Here is a 23,411-nt window from a genome sequence, read left to right on the forward strand (position 1 = left end):
GCTGGCGTGCAGTGGTGTGATCTCGGCTCACTGCAACCTCCACCTCTCTGGTTCAAGCAGTTCCCCTGCCTCAGCCTCCCGAGTAGCTGAGATTACAGGCACATGCCAGCACGTCCGGCTAATTTTTTTTTTTTTTTGGTATTTTTAGTAGAGATGGGGTTTCACTGTGTTTGCCAGACTGGTCTCAAACTCCTGACCTCAGGCAGTCTGCCCACCTTGGCCTCCCCAAGTGCTGGGATTACAGGTATGAGCCACTGCGCCCAGCCCAGAAATGCCAAACCTTTTTAAAGATGGTGCAACTTTGAGTCCGTGGCTTGACTATACAGGCTTTGAACTTCGTGGCATATTCACTTTGCCATATCTGCAGGAGAGCTGTTCTATTAGAAACACCTCAGAGTTGCAGATATCACATGTGAATGATATGGTTACTTTAAGAAATGTCTGTATTGTATTTGAAGACTGTTTGTCATAAATCTGAAATTTGAATCTATGTATTTCAATTTGATATGCTAAAAAGTCCTGATTTAGTGTAAATTTTTTTTTGTTATAATATTGTAATCTTGGTTCAAAAGTTAACTGAAAATATAAAACCCAAGTGATTTCTATATAGTAAATTGAACTGTAAAGGTTAAAAAAAAAAAAAAAAAACTAAAGGAATAAAGCTTGGCTACTCCATAGGCAGTGCAGCCCACATGGCTGAGTGTATTTATAGTTGTTTCTTGATTATATGCTAAGCAAGGGGTGGATTATTCATGAGTTTTCTGGGAAAGGGGTGGGCAGTTCCCGGAACTGAGGGTTCCTCCCCTTTTAGACCATATAGGGTAACTTCCTGATGTTGCCATGGCATTTGAATACTGTTATGGCGCTGATGGGAGTGTCTTCTAACATGCTAATGCATTGTAATAGGCATATAATGAGAAGTGAGGATGACCGGAGGTCACTTTTGTTGCCATCTTGGTTTTGGTGGGTTTTGACCAGCTTGTTTACCGCATCCTGTTTTATCAGCAAGGTCTTTGTGACCTGTATCTTGTGTTGACTTCCTGTCTCATTCTGTGACTTAGAATGCCTAACTGCCTGGGAATGCAGCCCAGTAGGTCTCAGCCTCATTTTACCCAGCTCCTCTTCAAGATGGATTTGCTCTATTTTGAACACTTCTGATGCTTTGGCTGATTCCAACATTGTTTGGGTCTCAAATGTTCTTTCTTCTGAGGATTCTTCTCTGACCACCCCCGCTTCCCAAGCCTGGTTTGGGCGCTCTGTCCCGGTGTTCCCATGGCAACCAGGAAACACATCCTCTCTGATCACACCGTCCACTTTATATTGGGATTTGATGGCTACCTGTGTGTTTTTCCCAACACGCATTATCTGTCTTGCACACGGCTATGTCCCCAGTACGGAATACAATGCTGAGTTATGGAAGACAGTGTTTTAAAAAGTTATTAGCCCGGTGTGGTGGTGTGTGTCTGTGGTCCTAGCTATACAGGAGGCTGAGGTGGGAGGATGGCTTGAGCCCAGGAAGTCAAGGCTACAGTGAGCCGTGATCATGCCACTTGCCCTCCACTCTGGGCAAGATGTAGTAAGACCTCCATCTGTAAGAAAAAAGACAAAGCAAAACGGGTCACTGAGCCAGTACTATCACGAAAAGAACATTGACAGAGCAGCTGGGAGATGCGGGTATTGGAACCTGTTCTGGGACAAACTCTGGACCTTAGTAAAGTCATTTTCCCTCTCTGGACCTTTTCTTTTTTTTTTTTTTTTGTATCTGTGAAGTAAGGAATATATACTAGGCAGTCCCCAAGCTCCCTTCCAGTTGTGAGGTCCTGGGACCTGTCTTCTGAACCAAGGCTTCACTCTTCTCATCTCTCTTGACTTTCCAGGCTGTGAGGCCCCATCTTCTCCCTCTCCTTGACGCTCTTGTCTCTTCAGGATGTGCTGGGAAGCAGAGCCTGGCATCCTGCCTTCCATAGGGCTCAGCCACAGCCAGCAGCGGCCTTGGGTTCTCCTTGTGTCCAGGATGAGAACTCCTTGAAATTCTGTTGCCCTCCTCCTCACCTCATCTGTTTGCTGTCAGAATATTGCAAATAGGAAGCTTCTCATGCTGCCTCTGTCTCTGAATTATTATGATATTCAATAGAGAGGCATTAAATCTACGTGCTTCTGAGGCTGCACTTCCCCCAGTAGAAACAGGAGATGCCTGGCTGCCATGGCCCCCTCCCAGAATATACCCAGCCTCTACCTGCACTGGGAGTGTTTAATCTTAACACCATGACTGCTCAAATGTTTCCCATATTCATTCAGCACATTTACTGAGCACCTACTATATGCGGCAGGCGTTGTTCTAGGTGTTTGGGACCCATAAAGAGCAAAGCAAACAAAATCCCTGCTCTCTAGGAGCTTGCGGACTCTTGAGCAAGCGTATAGAGGGGAAACCCGTATAAATAAGAAATAAGGCTGGGCGCAGTGGCTCACGCCTGTAATCCCAGCACTTTGAGAGGCTGAGACGGGCGGATCACGAGGTCAGGAGATCGAGACCATCCTGGCTAACCCGGTGAAACCCCGTTTCTACTAAAAAAAAAAAATACAAAAAATTACCGGGCGAGGTGGCGGGCGCCTGTAGTCCCAGCTACTCGGGAGGCTGAGGCAGGAGAATGGCGTGAACCCGGGAGGCGGAGCTTGCAGTGAGCTGAGATCCGGCCACTGCACTCCAGCCTGGGCGACAGAGCGAGACTCCATCTCAAAAAAAAAAAAAAAAAGAATACATATAAGTAAATTATATAATAAGCTACAAGGGGATAAGTGCTATGGAAAAAAGAAAAAATAAAGCAGGGTAGCAAGGATGAAAGCCCCCTGAGAGTTAGAGATTGGAGTCAAGGCCTGGAAGAGGGTAAGGGAGTATGTCTGCTCTTTGGAGGAATGTGTTCTAGGTCCAGGGCAGAGCTCAAGCACAGGCCCCGAGATAGGAATGTGCAGAGTGTACCTGAGGCACCGTGGGACCCAGCGTTACCTGTGGACTCTGCCCGTCAGGGTATCTGTCAGAGCACAATGCCTGGAGCTTAGTAGGCCCACCACTGATACTGGGGGTTAGCCTGCAGCCTGCTGGACCTGCAGCTGAATAGCTTATGACTTGTCTGAACAGTGCCACTTATTAAATCTAGCCTGGTCCTGTGGGAGGAGCTGGCAGGACTGAGTCTGATAATACTGTTTGCTACTTGGCTCATCGCTCATTAACTTTGTGATCCTTGGCAAATTACTTAACCGCTCTGAGTTTCCGGCTCTTCTTCTTTGAAGGAGAGCTCTGACCCGTGCCTCTTAGGGTTGTTGTGGGATTTGATGAAGTGACCATGTGGAAGCAGCTAACTCAATGCATGTTGCAGCCGGGGTGCCTAATAATGTTAGTTCCAGTGAATCCCTTCCCCTGGTCTTTGGGCAAGGTATTTATTTTCTCTGAGCCTCAGTTTCCTCTTATAGAAAATAGAGTATAAGAGTCCCTGAGCTGCCTACTGCGTACACTTTAGTAATTATCAAGTCTAACAATACAGATAATAGTACTTTATATATAGATGACAAGTTTTCAGGGGAGAGGGTCTGTGTGTGTGTGTGTGAGAGAGAGAGAGCGAGAGAGAAAGTGTGTGTGTGATTGTGTGTATGTGTGTACAGTTCTGTGACACAGGGTTTTTTAAAATTATTTCATAAATGTTTCAAGGACAAGGATACTGAGGATACTGTGTTTTTTACAAGATCTTTTGCCTCGCATACATTAAGTGCTCAGTAAATCCTTGTTGAATGAATGAAAGAGCAGTGAGGAAAATGCTCTTTGCTAGATTAAATTTGGGGATCAGAAACAGTAGAGCTGTTTGCTTCTAGGCAGTGGGAATGTGGTACCATTGTGAGTTATATTTATTGATAACTATGTGCTAGCCACTGTATTAACTATTTGCATAAATAGTCAATAAATATAATTCACTATAATAACAGTCAACTGTTTCTCATTTGAAACTGCAAATAGCCCCGTGAGGTAGGTACTGTTATTATTCCTGTTTTACAGACAAGGCAGCTGAGGCTCAGAGGTTAATGTCTTGGTCACAGTTAGTAAGTGAGGAAGCTGGGATTGGAACCCAGCCTTCCAGAAGGAATACCTATACCAGTTGCTCCAGAGGCTGCCTGGGATATCGCTGCCTCTTTCCGTGGCCTGATGTCTCAGGAGGAGCAGGAAGGATGTTCTTGCAGCCAGGCCAGGAGGAAAGTCCAAGGCTGTGAAGTCACCGCTCAGGTCATCAGTGAACGTTCCAGTAGAAGGGGAGAAGGCCAAGGGGTTGCCCTTCCTTGCCTGCAATAGACAGTGAGGATGATCAAAGACAAGGATTGTTCTCTGCCTTGTACTTGAATTTGTCCTTTTCCTTTTGGTCTTAGAGCATGTTAAGAACTTGGTGGAGATGGCTGGGCACATTGGCTCACGCCTGTAATCCCAGCACTTTGGGAGGGCGAGGCGGGTGGAGCACGAGGTCAGGAGATCGAGACCATCCTGGCTAGCACGGTGAAACCCTGTCTCTACTAAAAATACAGAAAATTAGCCGGGCGTGGTGGCAGGCACCTGTAGTCCTAGCTAGTTGGGAGGCCGAGGCAGGAGAGTGGCGTGAACCCAGGAGGCGGAGCTTGCAGTGAGCCAAGATCGCACCACTGCACTCCAGCCTGGGCAACAGAATGAGACTCCATCTCAAAAAAAAAAAAAAAAAAAAACTTGGTGGAGATATGAGAGCTTTGGTCCTTATGCTTCCTTCTTAGGTGCCTAAAACCTGAGGATGCATGTATGTATGGGTCTACATATATGTACATGCATCAATGATGTACATGTGTATGTACGTATGTATGTATGGTATGCCTTGTATGTGTGGATGTGTGGATGTGTGATATGTATATGCATATATGATGTATAGTGTGTGCATGTGTATGTATGGTATGTGTGTGTCTGTGTGTGTCTGTCCTTCAATACCAGTGTGAGGATCTGTTTCTCTGCAAAGCACCTTCTGACCGTGCCTTGGCAGTGCTGAGAGCTCTCAGCCTGGGCCCTGTTCCTTGACTGTGTGACTGTGGTTCCCAGCCTGTGCTGGGTGACTAATGTCTGTGCCTGCCTCCCCTAACACAGTCAGCCCCTGGAAAGAATGTCTTGTGTCATATTAGTTTTCGTTTCATATGCCACAGCATGTGGAATGCATGTTGAGTGTGTAGATGAACAAATGAATGAACACTTGGATGGCCTCCATGCCACCACTGCCTACACTGACCTTGGTGAGCCTGTTGTCTACTCCTGATCACTCATGTCGGGGGCTTAATATCAAGGAGGCTGCCTTCCTGTGGTTGGACCACCCGGATGGGACTTCAATGCCAGAAATCCTTTGCATTCATGCGGACACGGGGAGCACCTGTGTCCCTGTGCATGGTTGGCGTAGGTGATCTCCCCTTGCTCTCAGATCTGTTGAGGAGCTGGGCTGGGCAGCCATCTGTGGTCTGGAAGCACCTTTCTTCTGTGGTTCCTGAGAGTTCCCTATCTGGCTCCGCCTTCACGTTCCCTTGCCTGCTGGCTTCTCCTTGGGTAGGCTGGAAAACGAAAGCATTGGGAAGTTGCTCTTCCCTGTGGTTAATGTGTTCCATGCCCGCTGTGTCCCCCTGCGATCAAGTTCCGGGCAATTACCCTCCCGCCGGGTTTTGTTGCTGAGCACAGCAGGTGGGCCTTGTTTGTAATTTACTTGCACCATTAACGCAGGGTTAGCACCATAAGGGCGACTGATCCATTCCGTGCCCCCAGCCCCAGATGCCATTCCATAGCAGGGATGTTAGTTGGCTTTGGGGGTCCAACTGATTCTCCAGATTAAGGCATTTGGGAGGCTTAATCCATTGGCTGTCACAGAGCACTCACAATCATCCACGCTAATGGAAAATCTATACCCAAGTACCAGTCTCCCCAAATCATGGTGATTTGGCTTTGGACAATAATAGCAATAATCACAATAACAGCTGTTAAGCATTGAGCACTTGCTATTTGCAGACATACTGCTAAGATCGCAGCTAATCTTTGACAGCAACCTTAGGAATGTCTAGCATTTTCTCCACTTTATGAATGGGGAAACTGAGGTTTCTAGAGGTTAATAACTTGTCCCAAGTCACATGACTGGTAGGTAAGCAGCACCCAGGCCCTGGGAACTCTGTTTAAAACAGACGCAGAGCTTGTGCTGATAACCACTGCCTTGTACTGCCTCCTTCTGGGAGTTTTGTGAAGTTTTGTGAATGGAGGGAGTGGGGGGACATCTCCCTCTTGCCATCCTAATTATTTTTTTTTGCTAGCATTGATATTAAGATGAGTCACTGAGTAGGGGGAAGATGAGTAGGATTAAAACATCCTCTGTAGGTTCACTTTTATTAATCAATCATACACTCATTGAGCTCCAACTAGGTGGAAAACATTGTCCCAGGTGCTTTGAAGAAAACAAAGATAAATCATTCATCTGTTCAATAAATCTGAGAGATAGGGAGTCAGACATATCCTAGAACATAGGATGGGGGGTGAATTGGTGGGGCGCGTTGGAAGAAGAATGCTAGGAACTGACCAACCACAGGGGTCTGATTTAGGAAAAAACCTTCCTTAATTCTCACTGCGTGTTATCAAACCATTTTTCACGTGTAACATCCCTGATCATTGAACAGCCCAGTGAAGTAGGCAGGGCAGATAGTATGTCTCCTATTTTATGGGAAAGTAAGGCACAGAGAGATTCAAGGATCTGACCACAGTTACCCAGGGAACAAGTGGCAAAACCGGGTTTGAACACAGGCCTTCTGACTCCAAGTCCAGACCCTTTACTACAAAGACACTCCCATTAGAGTCTAACATTTGGGGATGGGTGGATCCAGACTCGTCAGTGTGTCTGATGTCCCACATCCTACGGAGACTGGCTCTGGACCTGCCAGGGCTCTGCTTGCCTTGGAGAACCACCATACGCTCCTACCCAATGTGCAGCTGCTTGGACATTTTCTTTTCCAGTTTGTGGGAAAATGTTTGTGCTCTGCTGTTCAAGTGGAATCAGCCCAGTTCGCTTCAGGGTCAGTTTTCCCCACATTCACATCCCCCCACATGTTGCTAGGTGTCTGTCAACTTCTCCAGGCCATCGGGCACACCTTGGTCTCATGGATTTTTTGAGAGCACAGCTCTGGTCCTGGCACTCTCTTGCCCAGAAACTTTTAATGGCTATTTGTTGCCTGGAGGATAAATCCCAAACTCCTTAACCATGGCATTTGAGGCCTTCCAGAATCTGACTGCAATATTTACCCATCTCTGGGCCCCTCAGACACAATGGGCTCCTGCCAGATTTGGTTTTGTCACCATCCTTTGGACAGCCCTTGCTTTCTTTCCCCAGCACTTACCTGGAAGGTCTCCCCTCACCCAGCACATGCCTCGGGGCTCAGCCTGTGGCTCACATCTTCCAAGATTCTTGCTGCAACTGCCGGGGTCCAGGGATATTTTTCTGCCTGCCTTCCAACGCTGTTCCTTGTTTTGTGACAGAGGCCACCCTGACTTGTGAAAGCGGCTTCACTGTGGCCGGGCATCCTGAGTTCTCGCAACCTGTTTTACTCTTCACACCAGGACATCATACTTCTCCAGGGAGCTTCTTGAGGGAAGGCACCACCCCGAGGGTCCCCGTGGCTGCCAGTGCCCAGCGTGGAGCTGGGTGGGCCCCGAGCATGTGGGTACGCTGGCGCAGTGCCATAGACCTGTGAGATCTGCTCGTGTGGCAGCCCCTTGTTGGAGGAGGTGTAGTACCCGCAGCCTTTCTCTCCCTTCTGGCCGCCAGAGCTGTGTTCTTGGGTGTATGTGCCCCCTCACTGAAGTCCCATCCCTGTTGAGAGCAAGGATGACCCATTTGCTTAGCTAGGGAGGTTGAGGATTTCCTCAAGGCTGCCCTGTGACTATAGAAGGCAGGGGGCCAAGTCTTCAGCCTCTGGACTTCTAACCCAGGGCCCGGAGATGAGCCTGGCTTTGCCTGTGGTTTCTGTGGCATCTCTAGGCCACTGGCAGAGGGAAGCTGATGGGCCCTAGATGGGTTCTCTTCTGTAACCTGTGTCAAATACAGATGCCCAGGGCAGCCTCTGGATGGGGTGTCCCCTGCATGCCTGGCCCCCTTAGGAGACTGAACTTAGTAATTCCCCAGAGTTCCTCCTTCCCCGAGGGAGGGCCTGAGATCCAGCCAAGAACCAGAGCCAGGGGTCTTTGAGGTGAGAATCATGGCTATAGGTAGACTCGGGTGAATACTAGCTGTGGAAGAGGTGATCCTGGTTGGAGAAGTGCAGGTCTTGGGGTGAACTCCCAGGGTTAGCGCTGAGCTCCAGCTTTGCTCTGGGCAGCCAGAGCATAGGCTGTGGAGGAATGTTCCAGAGAGGCCACCAGAGACCTAGGCAGGCCCAGCATTCACTAACACTTGAACCTGGGCATAGGTGTATTAGCCTCACTCTGCAGAGGAGGGGATCCGGGCTCAGGGGGGTTAAGGAACAGGCCCAGGTCTTGGAGCTAGGTATTGAGAGAGTCAGGATTCTTTATTGTGTTTTTAATTATTAACCAGACTTTTTAAGTGAAAAAAAAAAAACCAAGTCTAACCTCTCAGTTAAAAATGCAAACAATAGAGAACACTTGAGAATGAAAAGCAAGTCTCCCTCCTACTCTGACTGGAGTCCTATATCCCCTCTCTGGGGACAACCAGCCAGCAGCCAGTTTCTTCTCCCTTGGCCCCCGAGGGAGCCTGGTGCCAGGGCCTTGCCCCCAGCGGATGGGAGTCAGTGCTAACTGGGCTGATGGAAGGGGAGGGGTGGCTGGGCCCTGCATGTGCCCTTAGGCAATTCTGAGAGACTCTTCTGAGTTTGGATGACTCTAGTAGCATAGGTCTCTCTCTGAACCTTCAGCAGGACGCCGCTCACATTGCTGTGGACCTATCTAGCTCTGCTGCCCTCTGCCCCACACCCCTGGGAGGGCTGAGGTGGGCTGGTTCTGGGTTTCTCCAAGGAATGCATGCATCCAGGGATGGCTCCTTTCTCACCTGCTCTGGCTAAGACTGAAGGAAAAAAATGGGCCTACTTTCTGACGTTGGTGGATAAGACAGCAAAAAGCGCTGATGTGCACCAGAAGTGACCGTGGACAGGACAGATGTAATGGGGTCTCCACTTGGGCATGCTGAGGCCAGGACAAGGGACCGGAGCTCTGTGTCTGTGCCCAGCAGCTCTCAGCCTCAGGACTTCCTCTTTGTCACGAACAGCAGTTCTAGTGCTTTCCTCGGGCTTTGACCTGGGTACCATCACCTGGGAGTCCAGCATAGCCCTCGCTGGCTTCAGATGGTGGCATTCTGCCTGCATGGCTCATTATACAGCTGCCACCCATCCCACCCTCTTCTCCAGCCTGAGAAGCCCAGCTCTTCTCAGTCCTCCTTAGGGAAGGTTGCAGCACACACACCCTCACTCCAATGCACAGACAGTCATCTGCAGAACTGCTCATCTCCTCCCAAACACCCAGAGAGATGCCTTGCAGAGGAGAGAGGGTTATATTTATCTGGAGGTGATTAAAATGCTGTCCTTAAAAATTCTTCCCTCCAAGTTGGTCTTCTCTCCTGCTCACCTGATTCCTCCGTGGGCACCCCTTCTGCAAGGTCTCTCTGCTCTAAGTGTGCTACAGACGGCTTCCGAACTGAGCTGTTTTGTTTCAAAGCCTTGGCTCATGTGGTCTTTGCCAGGAGCGCATGTCCCCCAGGACCCAGCCTGGTGGCCTCAGATAAATGCCAGGGATATTTGTCACCATTCAGAGCCAGTCCTGCCCATCCCATCCAGCCTGTGGGCCTCACCTTCCACCTCCCATGGCTGGCAATGAGCTCCTTGTCCTCTCACCTCTGCCCACCTCCCTTTCAGTGTACAGGAGGTGGGAGCTGTGGGCTCCTTGCCTTTTCTGTGAAGGATGCTGAGTCCAGTTCAAGGTTCATGGAGAAAATCGGCCCTCAATGCAGAGCCTTATCCTAGACCAAGGGGTGCAGAGGGAGAGGGGACAGGCTTTTGTCCTTATGGATGCCACAGCTAACGAGGGAGACTGGAAATCCACACAGCAGGTATGCAGAAAAGGAGCTCTAGCTCTGTGGGTTCAGCAGACTCCCTGCGATTTCTGAAACCCACTGTGCCATGTCCCGTCCTAGGCCTCTGCCCTCCTCACGTGTCGTTTTCTCCATCTTGGCCTCGTCCCTGCTGTTCGCATCCTCACTCCCAGGACCTGGCTAACTCAAGTCAAACATTTCACCCTCAGGGAAGTCCTCCCTCCCTGCTGCACTGAACCCTCCTGTTCATTTCCTTCACAGTCTGTAATTATGGCATCAAGATACCTGACTATCTGATGAGTGTTTCTTAATATCCCAGACTGTAAGCTCTAGGAAGGCAGAGGATGTATGTATCCCAGGACCTGAAAAATTACCTGCCACGCAGTAGACACTCAGTAGTATTCACTGAATAAAGTATAAATGTATAGTGCCATTAAGTGTGTTTATGTGCTTTGACCAGTCTTGGGTATGGGAACAACATAGATCCTTTGGCCGCAAAAGCACTTTACTCATTTGCAAAGTGATTCTACATCCATGATCTCATTGAATCCTATTAGCAACCCTGTAAGGAAGATGGTACAAATGTCATTTCCCACCTTACAGCAGAGGAAATGGAAGCCCCAAGAGGTTATGTGATGGGTCCAAGGTCACACAGCTCTCTACTTGCAATCTGCTGATTTTTCTCCTCTGCCAGATGGACTGACTTCTTCAGGGAAAGCTTTAGGGATGGGGTGGATCTGGACCTACACTTTGCAGGTCAGAGGGCTGTGGATTAATTCCAGCAAGCAGGCATGGGAGGCCATCTTATTGGGGAAAGATGAGGATGCCATCAGAGTGTCTGTGTACAAGGCCTGGAAGGAAGCACTGAATGGGGTGGAGAGATGAAAGGCAGTTCCCATTTACTGACTGCATTATACCTGAGGTCTCTTGAAGCAACCTTTCCAGGGAGCCATTGTCTGCAGTTTTACAGTTGTGGAAATAAAGTTCTCAGAGGTTAAGCTGCCAGCTCCAGGATACATAGTGACAACTGGCATTGGAAGCCAGGGATATCTTATCATGTCTCTGGGGAGGGGCCATTGTTTAGAGGTGCATTAGGGGTCTGAAATCTGTGTGAAATGTAGAGAGGAAACAAGACTTGTAATTACTCATTCCTCTTGCTCCTTGGTGCCTGAGCATTTGGCATGACTGTCTCTAGTCCTGTGGCCTGGTTCCTACCACGTACCCACAGTTGTAGTGCCCAGGGAACGTCCTCCCCACAAGTCGGACCCGGGCTGGGTGGTCAGTGCCGCCGCTGCTCTTCAGTTTATTTAGATGAGTCAGACCAGGTCCAGCTCCCAGCGTGAATGCTCATTCCCCTGGCTAACCTGCCGTGTCCTAACTCATCACAGACTCCTGGGAGCATCTCCTTATGGGAATTCCTAAAGGCCGAGGACACCTGGGCTGATCTTTTGGCTAAAGGGTACTCCCAGATGCATTCTTCTGTTGCCAGCCCCCTTATTCAGCAAGATGTGCAGGTGATCTGCTTGCATTTAACTTGATTTGTTCTCCAGCATCATTATGATCGTCACAATCACATTCCTACATTTCCTCAAGTGCCAACTGCGTACTGGGTTCTGGGACATGCAGAGAAGGTGGGTGTAGTGAGTGATGGGTGAGAACAAGTTCCTGGAGCCAACGCCCAGTTCCTCCATTTCCCTGCTGAGTGACCTTGGCAAGTTACACAACCTCAGTTCCAGGTCTGCAGGTGGGGAGTACGGCAGTTAGGATGACAGTATGTGCTTCGTAGGCTTCTCCTGAGGAGTAAATGAGTCTGAAGTAGTACTTTGCATATAGTAAATATTCAATAAAGATTATATTATCATAGAGTTCAGTTCTTACAACTGCAGAATTCCCAGAGCTTCTAAGAACCTTAGAGATCATCTAGTCTAATTCCCTCATTTTACAGAATGAGAGACTGCAGCTCAGAGAGTTGACTCCCAGAGCTGGTGAGCACCCAGGTTCATGATTCCTGGAACAGTCTTGCATCCTGGCATCTCCCTGTTTGTTGTCAGGGAGAGAGGATACCTAGAAAGTGCTGCCCAACTGCATTAGGCCACAAGGGTTGATTCTCAAGGAGGCCACAGAGGCTGAAGCAGACTCACTCCCCTGTCATGGCCACCCCCTACCCCTTCACACTCCATCCAGGCTGCTGGCTACTGCTTGGAGTTTCTCCTAGCCAGGGGAGGGTCAGGACAGCAGAGAAGCTCACATCCATTTTTTGAGGAGCCTGGAGCACCAGGAAGAGTAATCAAGATCTTGTTGCCCACAGTGGGGAAAACACTTGTCATTAATCTGGCTGCCCCTCTGATTCCCTCTACCCTCCCTTCCACCCCACACCGACTGGTGGCTGTCAGCCTCCTCTCTGACCCACCTCGGAAAATCACAATTAATGATGTAGTAGCCCTGTGAGGATAAGAGACACGAGCAGAGGGACTGCTGACAAGTCAGGAGAGGAGAAGCTATTTGCACAACTGGGCCAATGGAGTCCAGACAGCATGTGCACAGCCAGAATACCGTGAGCTGTCTGCAGGTGGTGCCTGTCTGTGCTTATGAACTGGCTGCTGCTCATGAAACAGCAAACATTTATTAAACTTCTAGTCAGTATAGACATAATAGCAGGTGTGGCAGGTGATACATGCCCCAAAGAGATGTTCCCCTGCTTTAAAAAATGCAAAGTGAAATAGCCATTCATTCATTCATTCATTCATTCATTCATTCATTCATTCATTCATGCATGCATTTGACAGTATGTGTAGGCTGCTGCTTGCCAGGCGCTGTCCAAGGTGCTGAAAGAGAATAAGCGTGGTAAAGCCCCTGCCTTATGGGGCTTGTATTCAAAATACAAGCATGGAACCAGGGGGCTAGTCTCTTTCCATTGAGAGAGATGTTAGAGGATCTTCTAGCTTGAGGAAATGGATCCAGTCTCGCAATTGTAAAAAACTGGAAATGAGCTTCCCCTTCTGGGAAAAGTGGAGACACCTGATTTTTGGTGTTAAGGTAAGGACACATCGCAGGCAGGTAAATGGTTAAGCAGAGGTGAGAACTTGGGAGCCTCAGCTCTGAGTGCGGTGCTCACAGTGCATCTTTGAGGCCCTTGGGGGACAGCATGTGATTAAATGATGCCCCATGAGCGGCGGACAGCGAAGGCTGGAGGGTCAAAGGAGGAGAGCCTTCGTGGGTAGAGAAATAGTACCTAGATTGTAAATTCCTCATCTTCAATGGCACCAAATACTACTCACATGTAAATGCTTTGCAGTTGACAGAGTGTTTCCACATACGTTCTCTGATTGGACTCTTTTATTATTCCAACAGATACTTTCTGAGTGCCTACTATGTGCCAGCCTGTGCTAGGCACTGAGGACACAGGTGGAAAAGCCCGAATTGCTCCCTGCTCTCCTGGCGCTTATCACCCCGGAGGTAGGCACTGCCATTCCCATGTTACTGGCGGAGGAAAAGGCAGGCTTTGAGGGGGGCAACTGCTCATGAGCATTCATTGTAAGGCCCAGAGCCAGACCAAGCCCAGCTTCTGTCCAGTCTGGGCCTTCCCTCTGCACTCAGGATCAGCAAGGCTCTTGTCGGGTGTTGAGAGCAGGAGTCTCAAATAGATGGGAATTTCTGTTTTTGAACTCTCTGTCTTCCAGACTACCTAAAATATGGGATTGAGGCCCAACTCTGTTTAGGTGGGGACTGTCAGAGGCCCTCTGAGGTTGGAAGCTGTACTGACATACCTGCTTTCAACCTAAATTCTGCCAACACTGCTGAATTCAACTGTAGTCAAAGCAGGGGCCTAGGATTTGTGATTGCATATGATTAGACACATACTTCAATTTGAACCCAGCATTGCTGTTTTTGTTGCATGAGCTTGGATAAGTTACTGAGCCTTTCTGAACCTCAGCTTCCTCATTTGTGAAATGGAGATGCAATGCCATCTTATAGGGTGAGTACATGGTTGCGAAGAGTTAGTATTTATTATTATTATTATTATTATTATTATTATTGTTATTATTTGAGACAGATCTTGCTCTGTCACCCAGGCTGCAGTGCAGTGGCACGATCTCTGCCCACTGCAACCTCTGCCTCCCGATTCAAGCGATTCTCCTGCCTCAGCCTCCCGAGTAGCTGGGATTACAGGCACCTGCCACCACACCTGGCTAATTTTTGTATTTTTAGTAGAGACAGGGTTTCACCATGTTGGCCAGGCTGGTCTCAAACTCCTGACCTCACGTGATCCACCCGCCTTGGCCTCCCAAAGTGCTGGGATTACAGGTGTGAGCCACCACGCCTGGCTAGTATTTATTATTGAGTGCTTACTCCGAGCAGCAGTGCACAGCATCTTATTATGCAATCCTTATAGCAATTCCACGAGGGAACTATTATCATCCCCCTATTACAAATGAAGACGTCAAGGTTTAGAGATGTTAGCTGACTTGCCCAAGGTGTGCAGCTAGTACATGGCAGTGTAGGACTCAACCCTGTCTTCTTACCTGTGGCAGCCAGACCAAGCCCCAGGCACAGAATCAGAGGGCAGTACACATTTGCTTCCCTCCCCTTCTCAGCATATATTATCGTGATTCCCCTTTGCCTGCATCTGCGGCATTATGTCTGCTTAGCTTGTTTGTTTTAATTATGGTGCATATACAAAATGCACACACCAAACTGGGAATTTATTTCATATTGACCCCATCTGTTCATTTCATTCAGCCAATATTATTGGAGCACCTACTATGTGTCAGATAGGGTGCTGGGTACTTGGTGCTGTCCAGACAGCATCGTCGTCATAGGTAGGATGTATGTCCCAGTGAGGCGTGTTAGGGTATGGTGGCAGCAGATGGGGAGGGGATCACAGAAGCCTCAAGGGGAGGCAGTGAGCTGAACCTGGAAAACACAGCTTGCAGTCCATCAGGGGATGGGACTGCATTCCAAGCAGAAGCACCTGCAGCGGGCAGAGGGCACAGTGAAAGCACACAACTTTTGTTGGGGAGTGGGCCTTTGCCTCTGCTGGGGCATCAGGTGCCATAGGGTACAGGGTAGGGACAGGTGAGCAGGGCCAGATCATGGGAGGGTTTATCTATTAGAGTGAGGGGATTGCCCTGATCTGCTGTGCAATGGAGAGCTCCCCAAGACTTTAGTGCAGGAGTGTGTCATTATCAAGTTTGTATTTCTGTAACAAGCCCCTGGCTGCTATATGGAGAACCAAATGGAGAGAGAAAGACTAGAGGATGGGGGCCCGAATGACGATGCTATTGCAGAGATGCAGGTTGTTGCTGACAAATGTCTGTACTTGGACAGCCGGTGGTGACGGAGAGAAAAGTGTGGTATTTAGGAGGCAGCGCTGTCAGGATCTGGGGACTTATTAAATGTGGGGGTGTGGGGACAGAGAAATCTAGGCTCTCAGCCTTCTGGTTTGGGTGACTGGTGGATTGTGGTGCCACCTACTAAGAAGAAGTAGGAGGAGGAGCAGGTGGCGGGCGTGGTGGAGACTACGCCTTCTCTTTAGGACAAGGTGTTTGTGACGTGTTGTGGGATCCCCAGGTGGAGATGTTATGAGGCAGGTGTGCAGTCATAGTGTTCTGGGCTTGAGCTGTCGATGTCAGTGCCACAGCATGCAGGCAGGTGGAGGAGAATACACCATGGGCAGGGGAGAAACCCCCCATGGAGGGTAGTGGTCGTGGAAAGAGCGTCTTGGTGCTCTAACTTCAGGATAATTTCTTTTTTTGCCCCTGAATTATTAAAATATTTTCAGTTAATGAGGGATGCACTGTTAGTTCCTAAGACTAGATTTATCTGAATGTTAAGCTGAAAATAAGACCGCAAATGTCTTTGTGTTTTTTTGATGAAGAATCTAAAAGCTTCATCTTTCTGCTCTGTAGCAGTTAAGATAGAAAAGCTAGTGGAGTGAGAGACCTGTCTAGCCTTGGCTCTGCCTCCAGACAGTTGTGTGACCTTCAGCTAGACACGTATCTTTTCTTGGGCACAGCTTCCTCATCTGTAATAGAGCTTGTTCCGTGGATTAACTATGATAAAAACTGTGCAAAGAATTTTGCAAGCCACTGAGCCTTACAGACATGCAACATGGTGGCTCTTTTCATTCTTGTAAGGTTTAAGAGGAAATTATTTCTCAGCACTGTGTCTAGGGGGTCACAGAGCTGAGGCCCAAGAGCAGCCCAGGACCTGAGCCACTGTCATGCTTAAAGGTAGTCTCGGCTGGGCGTGGTGACTCACTCCTGTAATCCCAGCACTTTGGGAGGCTGAGGCGGGTGGATCACCTGAGATCAGGACTTCAAGACCAGCCTGGTCATCATGGTGAAATCCCATCTCCACTAAAAAATTAGCCAGGCGTGGTGGTGGGCACCTGTAATCCCAGCTATGTGGGAGGCTGAGGCAGGAGAATTGTTGGAACCTGAGAGGTGGAGGTTGCAGTGAGCCAAGATCGTGCCACTGTACTCCAGCCTGAGTGACAGAGCAAGACTCCATCTCAAAAAAAAAAAAAAAAAAAAAAAAAAAAAAGTAGTTTCCAAGATCCACCAGTGTTTGGGGCCGTGAGCAGCTACACTCAGTTCCTCAGGCCTGCACAAACTGAACTGAGTGTAGTTCTGTCATCAGATACAATTTACACAGGGTAATCTGACACCTGTTTAGCAGTCTGCATAATAGTTATGGTGCAGCATGCTGATCAGGCATAAATGGAAGGCATTTGAGGTAAGTGATTGTATTTAGTAGTACTTTTGTATAGCCTAATCAGATTATTACAGTTTTTTTCTCCTTGTTCATTCATTTATCCACTCAACAAATATTTATTAAGGCTGTATAATATACCAGGCACTGTTCTAGGCCCTGGGGATATAGTCCAAACAAGATTCCTATCCTTGCCCCACCTCTATTGAGCTAAAATTCTAGTAAGGAGACATAAAATCATTGAATAATCAACTTTATCCATAATGAGTAAGAATGTCTAGCTTCTCCTGAGACTGTGTTTGCTTTAATCTATCCCTGCACCAACACCCATGAATTAAAGAACAAAGATTCTGGGCCTGATTTGCCAACAGCGGAGTTGCCTTCACCCCCATCCTTTACTCTTTATCTTCCTCTGTCTACCCCTAGCAGGCGATTGCTTGAGGTCTTCCTTCCATTCATTGAACAAATATGTGCTATGCACCTATTATGTATAAATAGACTCTGGGGATGCAACAGGAACTTGGACACAGTCCTTTCCCTTAAGGAGCACGTACTGATCCCAGGCGTAGACGCATAAAGACAACAACAGCGGCAGGAAAAGTGCTGCTCTCGGAGCCATGCCAGGATGCTGATGGCTCACAGAGAGGCCCCATTCTGGCCATAGCAGGGGCGAGCAGAGGGGTGTTCTTTGGGCAGAAGGGATGCTCTATGCACAGGAAGTGACAAGGCTCTGAGTGTAGATGAAATGTTGAGTATGCTGGGGGAGGCGGGGTGTCTCTGAACAAAATTTTTTTCTGAGGCATAACACACATAAGGAAAAGTGCACACATCATAAGTTTATAGCTCAGTGAGCTTTCATAAAGTGAACACAGCTCTGTAACCAACACTCAGCGTGAAAACCAGAGAACATCACCAGCACCGGTGAGTCCCCTCATGTCCCCTGCCAGTCACCACCCTAACCTGAAACTGGACTTCCAACAGCACAGAGTGGTTTGATCTATTTTTACACTTTATATAGACAGAATTATTCTGTCTCTAGAATGTGTAATCTTTTGTACCAGTCTTTTTTTGGCTAAATCTTATATTTATGACATTCATCCATGCTGTTGCATGTAGTTGTTGATTATTCATTTTCATTTCTGTATAACATTCCACTGTGTGCATATATAATATATTTCTCCATCATGCTGCTGGACATTTGGGTAGTTTGCAGTTTGGGAAAACTGGAAACCACCAGAGTGCTGCTATGTATGCATGTCTTTGGTGATCATATACCTGCATTTCTGCTTGATACATACCTAGGAATGGAGTTAGTGGGTCATTAGGCTAGATGTAAAGCTCTAGTAGACCAGTTTTCCAAAGTACGTATTTCAATTTACGCTTCTACTAACACTGCATAAGAGTTCCAGTTTTTCCACATCCTTTCTAACACTTGCTGTTGTCTTTTTTTTTTAAATCATTATGGTAGGTGTACAGTGGTTATATTATTGTGGTTTAAAATTTCATTTTCTTGATACTTAATGGGCTGAGCACCTTTTCAAATGTTTGTAAGCCATTCGGATATCTTCTTTAGTAAAGTGTCTGTTCAAACCTTTGCCCATTTTCCTATTGAATTGTCTGTCTAGGGGATGGAGGATAAAACTTTTTTTTTTTTTTTTGAGATGGAGTCTTGCTCTGTCGCCCAGGCTGCAGTGCAGTGGCACGATCTTGGCCCACTGCAAGCTCCACCTCCCCGGTTCATGCCATTCTCCTGCCTCAGCCTCCCGAATAGCTGGGACTACAGGTGCCCGCCACCACGCCCAGCTAATTTTTTGTATTTTTGGTAGAGATGGGGTTTCACTGTGTTAGCCAAGATGGTCTCCATCTCCTGACTTCGTGATCCGCCCACCTTGGCCTCCCAAAGTGCTAGGATTACAGGCGTGAGCCACCGCGCCGGGTCGAAACATGTTAATGTTACTCTCCCAACCCAGGCACCTGGGATTAGCATATCCAGGTGCTCATCAACCGCACCCTCACCCCAGTGAAGCAAGCAGAGCTGGTCATCGGCAGACTCTGGGTCTAAGTGGGGGCCAAGGCATGGGCTGCCTTGGGGAGAGGCAGCCCCTGCAAGGTTCTGGATTTGACATCAGAGGCCCACCCACCTCAGGAAGGAGGAGAGGGATTGGTAGAGGATGGGGGTGGGGCTGGTTTTCAGGGGTAGTAGAACAGATGTGGAAAGCAGCTGATAACCTGGGAGGTGTGTGTCTGCCCTCCATATTTGCTGGGAACAGACCTCTCCCATCTGGGCCAGGGAGGACCCGACATTTGTGTAGCACCTCATTTAGGCCAGACCCTGAGCACGGTGGCTTCTCCGATGTTACCTTGATTCTTCTTTAGTTCAACTCCACCAGGAGGGGTTGTTATACAACTTTTACATGTGAGGACACTGAGCTGAGACACAGAGGGGCCCTCATGAAGGCCACACAATTGGCAATTAGAGGAGCTGGTCTTGAACCCAGTTCCCTCTCACACCTCTCGTCAGTGTGCAGTGCCTGTGCTGCATTTGGGGCAATGGAGTAATCCTCCCATCTCTCCCATCCCTTCCTCTTCTGCTCACCCATGGCTCCAATTCCTGAAGAGCAGATGAGGTTTTTGTTTGTTTGTTTGAGATAAAGGCTCGCTCTGTCAGCCAGGCTGGAGTGCAATGGCGAGTAGCGCGACCTCAGCTCACTGCAACCTCTGCCTCCTGTGTTCGAGTCTGTGCCTCAGCATCCCGAGTAGCTGGGATTACAGGCGTGCGCCACCCTGCCCACCTAATTTTTGTGTTTTTAGTAGAGACAGGGTTTGCCATGTTGGCCAGGGTGGTCTCGAACTCCTGGCCTCAAGCGATCCACCCGCCTTGGCCTCCCAAAGTGTTGAGATTACAGGCGTGAGCCACTGTGCCTTGCTGAGAGCAGATGAGGTTCTTCATTTCTAATGGCATGCCATGAATCATCCAACCACAGTTACAGCAACCTGCCCCATGTCGGCTGAAGTTAGAACCTGAGCCTTCTTTGAGCCCAGGGTGTAGGGAGGAAAGACAAAGGGGCCTCTCCGGCTCCGTGACTTTCCCTGGTAGCTGGGGGTCACTGGGATGGTGGGGCAGCTGCCTAGCTGGAGCCTGGGACTCACGTGCCCCCCACCCCCTCTCTCGCAGAGTTATGTCATGCCCAGGCCAGCAGGGGGCTCCATGAGGATTCATAGAAGATGCCCCGCGTCTCGGCGCCTTTGGTGCTGCTTCCTGCGTGGCTCGTGATGGTCGCCTGCAGCCCACACTCCTTGAGGATCGGTAAGTGTGGTCTGGCTCGGGGCAGTGCCCCCATCCACTATCCAGGTGTCCACAAGGGCCATGAGAGTGCTGCACAGGACCTGGGGAAGCCGCCCAGCCTGTGCACTGTGCCCTCCCTGAGTGTGGCTGGGGTGAAGATGCAGGTGGTGGGGGTGGAGGCAGCTGACAGGTGACCACTCAGATCTGGTCAACCTCCCGACCCCCCGGCCACTGGAATAAAGATGCTGATAACTTCCTGGTGCAGTCAATGTAGGTTCAGCCTAGCCGGTTAAGAGGCAGCTGTTGGGGAAAAAGGAGGGTGAGGATGGCCATGGGGATTCCAAATCTAGGGCTAGAGATGGGAGAAGAGGTCCCTTCTTTCCTGTGGTCAGTCCAAGAAGGCTTCCTGGAGAGCATGCTATGTCCACAACTTGGAAGAAGCCAGGAGTCTGCTGGGGTGGCCTGGCTGCTTGGAAGGGCCCTTGACATTGGATCTGCTTGTCGTGGCCTGGCTCTGAGAGGGAGGGCAGGGTCATGTGAGTCTCTCCCTTGCCTTGTTGCTGCGGGACGCCCACTCTAGGTGTGGGCAGGCGGGCTTCCATCGAGCCCTCAGCACCCCATCCCTGGAGGGGCGGGCCTGGGAAGTTGGGTGCCTCCTCCCTGCCAGGACTGAACAAGCCTTGTCAACTGCAGGTTGAGGCTCTCCAGGTCCTAGGTCCTGGAGACACAGCCAGCCACAGGGACAAGGACACAGTTCAGTCTGGCAGGCACAGCATGGTCATCTGATGGCTCAGCAACAGAGAACCCATGGAATTAGGACAGATGTGGGGTGTTGGGGATCGGGGATGTCTATGTGTTCATGGAGGGATGGGGGTTAGTGTGGACAGGTGGGTGGAGCACAGCAGTAACAAACCCAGAAAGGTAGGTTGATGGCCACAAGATGACCCATCCAACAGCAGAGCCCCAGGGGTAGGGTTAAGTGACAGCCCTAGAGGAACTCAAATACCAGGCAGGTTACTCCAAGGGATAACCACATGAGGCCCCTCTTCCCACACTGCAGATGGGGGTAGGGGTGGGGTTGGGAGTAAAGGCAGGAATCTAGATCTTAAGTTGGAGCCTGAAAGCGTTAGAGGCTGACTTAGAGCAAAGATGGCATGATGCTGAATCTCAGGGAGTTGACTTAAAGCTCCCAAATTCCTCCAGCTGCATTCAGGTCGGTGTGCTGGTGGTGGTCAGGAGGCCATGGTGTGGGCAGAGGTGGGCGAGCCACCGAGACCTGGCTAGGCCAGGTGTCACAGGCCAGAAGCCCAGCCTGCAGCTCTGTAAGCTGCTCCGTTTTACCTTGCGGGCACAGTTTTTCATGCAAATGCAGAGGAGCTGATTGGAATCAGAAACGTGGACAGGTGACTCAGTTCTCCCCCTCACCCTGCCCTCGACACACTGCTCTGCATGCTTAAAAAAAAGAAATTAAAAAGCAAAATTTTCCCTCCCAGTTCTCCATTCATTTTTACAGAAACTTCAAAACCTAATTCAATTCTGCTTAGCAGCAATGCAAAACGGTTCATATCCTTAACATTTTTAATTTATAAGATGCCTATAGTTATTCAGCGTTTACTGTGAGGTTTTCTCCCCCTCTAAATGAGTGAATAAAGTAGCAACCCATCAATTTCCATTTGTCGCTAATCGGAAGCGGAAAGGAATTGAGGCAGAATCGGCAGTGCCTCATGGCCTCGCTTCTCCTGACACTTGTGCTCCGAGAGGGAAGCAGAAAGCAGAGCTGACAGGTCCCTCTCTTGGCTGCCACAACAGAGGGCTTCAAAGGGACCCCTCGTGCTCCCAAACCCATACTCTGAACAATGCTTGTTCAGTTCTTTCAAGACTGCTGGCCCTTGGTTTTGGTTCATGCTAGGCCACTTCCAGCCACTTTCCAGCCACGGGCCCTGCTGGCTAGCAAGGTCAAACCGGGCCTAATCTCCTGCAGAGGCCAGGAAGCAGAGTTAAGACAACAGAAAGAGAAGAAAAGAAAAACGCAAACAGCAGTGCCAGGACCTGTTCTCCCTGTCTCCTTGGTTAGCCTGAGTGCCAGGAGCTTTTCAAAAGTCTCCCAATCCTTATGGATGGAAAGTTGCTAATTACGTGGACTCCAGAGGGGATGTGGAGTAGGGCAGGGATGGGAAGAGAAGTGGGTCAAGAAAACACAAGTAGCTGTGCTGAGCAGCAGGCAGCCTTGCACGCAGATGGGCTGGGCTCGCGTTAACTGTGCTGGGGTTTCTGGGGTCCTTGAGAGGCTTATGGGAAGGGAAGGGGCTGCTGCGCCTCTCGCCTTCCCGGGGGTCACTTTTCCTTGCATTTGGGTTTTTCTGGGATTTTCCCCAACCCCAGCCTCAGAATGCGTGGCTCTCTGAATGGGGCTGCATGAAGAGACCAAGAATCTGAGAGATAAATCGCCCTGTTTGCTCCATCCTTAGCCCCACTTGTCTGCTGGTGACAATACGGATGTTTGGAAAGAGGCGGCCGAACCCATTACCCTGCCTTGTGACGGCTGTTTTTCATTCAAGTGAGGCACAGGGCAGGAGATACAGCCAAATTGTCTATTACAGTGTTTGGTGTTTACCCCTCGAATGAGGTTTTGGGTAAAAGAAAGGGATTTTATTTATGGCTGTGAGGCTGGCTGCATAAATTCCCCAAACTCTCACACATATGTCAACCCCTTCCGTCATCGATCTTCTGAAAATGTTTTCTGATTTTGCTTCTGTCCCTCTGGGTCCTCTGAGTGATGACTGTGGAGCTACAAGTTAATAAATGCCCTGAGAAGACCCCACCCCATCTTTGCACCCCCTTCGTCACTTAAAGAGACCAGAAAGCATTGTCATTCTTAAATTCAGAAGGGACTATAAGGATTCATTATCTAACCTGCTCATCTTGCAAATGAGGAAACAGGGCTGCAGCGGGCGGTGGTTTGGCCAAGGTCGCCTGGCAAGTAGGGGCCTGGGTGGTGGCAGCTGGCAGTGGTGCTGGCATCCTTGACTCCTCTTCCAGTGCTTTCTTCTCCATGCACCCATGGCCTCCCTTAGCTTCTGAGAAGCAGAATCACCTTCAACAGTATGTGAAGGTTATATTCTCCTACAGTTTTCTCCATTCCTGTTTAGAAAACTTTTCAGACATTAGCAAATGTGTTACCTTTGCCCCTAACACCTTGGGACTCATTAAGTATTTGTTAACTGAATGAATGCTAGGCTCCAAGCCTATCTCTTGTTACTCCTTCCTTGGCTCTGTTGTTACTCCTTCCTTGGCTCTGT

The 23,411-nt window shown here is 49.1% G+C and overlaps 1 protein-coding gene across 18 annotated transcripts in view; it reads left to right on the forward strand.

Annotated features, from left to right (window-relative positions):
• Nucleotides 1-23,411, forward strand: part of GRIK4 (glutamate ionotropic receptor kainate type subunit 4) — a 483,018-nt gene that overhangs the window by 129,680 nt on the left and 329,927 nt on the right. For 13 of the 18 annotated variants that reach the window (XR_010581045.2, XR_012423807.1, XR_012423808.1 and 10 more), the window contains exons 2-3: nt 13,464-13,568; nt 20,002-20,133. Coding sequence is in view for 8 of the 18 variants with exons in the window: in XM_045370902.3 (XP_045226837.1) it covers nt 20,052-20,133 (82 nt within the window). In the remaining 10 variants the exon portion in view is untranslated. The remainder of the gene's footprint in view (nt 1-13,463; nt 13,569-20,001; nt 20,134-23,411) is intronic. The other 5 variants (XR_012423806.1, XM_074015464.1, XM_074015466.1 and 2 more) reach the window with 1 other exon arrangement.

Source organism: Macaca fascicularis, chromosome 14 (genome assembly GCF_037993035.2).
Source record: "Macaca fascicularis isolate 582-1 chromosome 14, T2T-MFA8v1.1".
In the NCBI taxonomy this organism is placed as follows: Eukaryota; Metazoa; Chordata; class Mammalia; order Primates; family Cercopithecidae; genus Macaca; species Macaca fascicularis.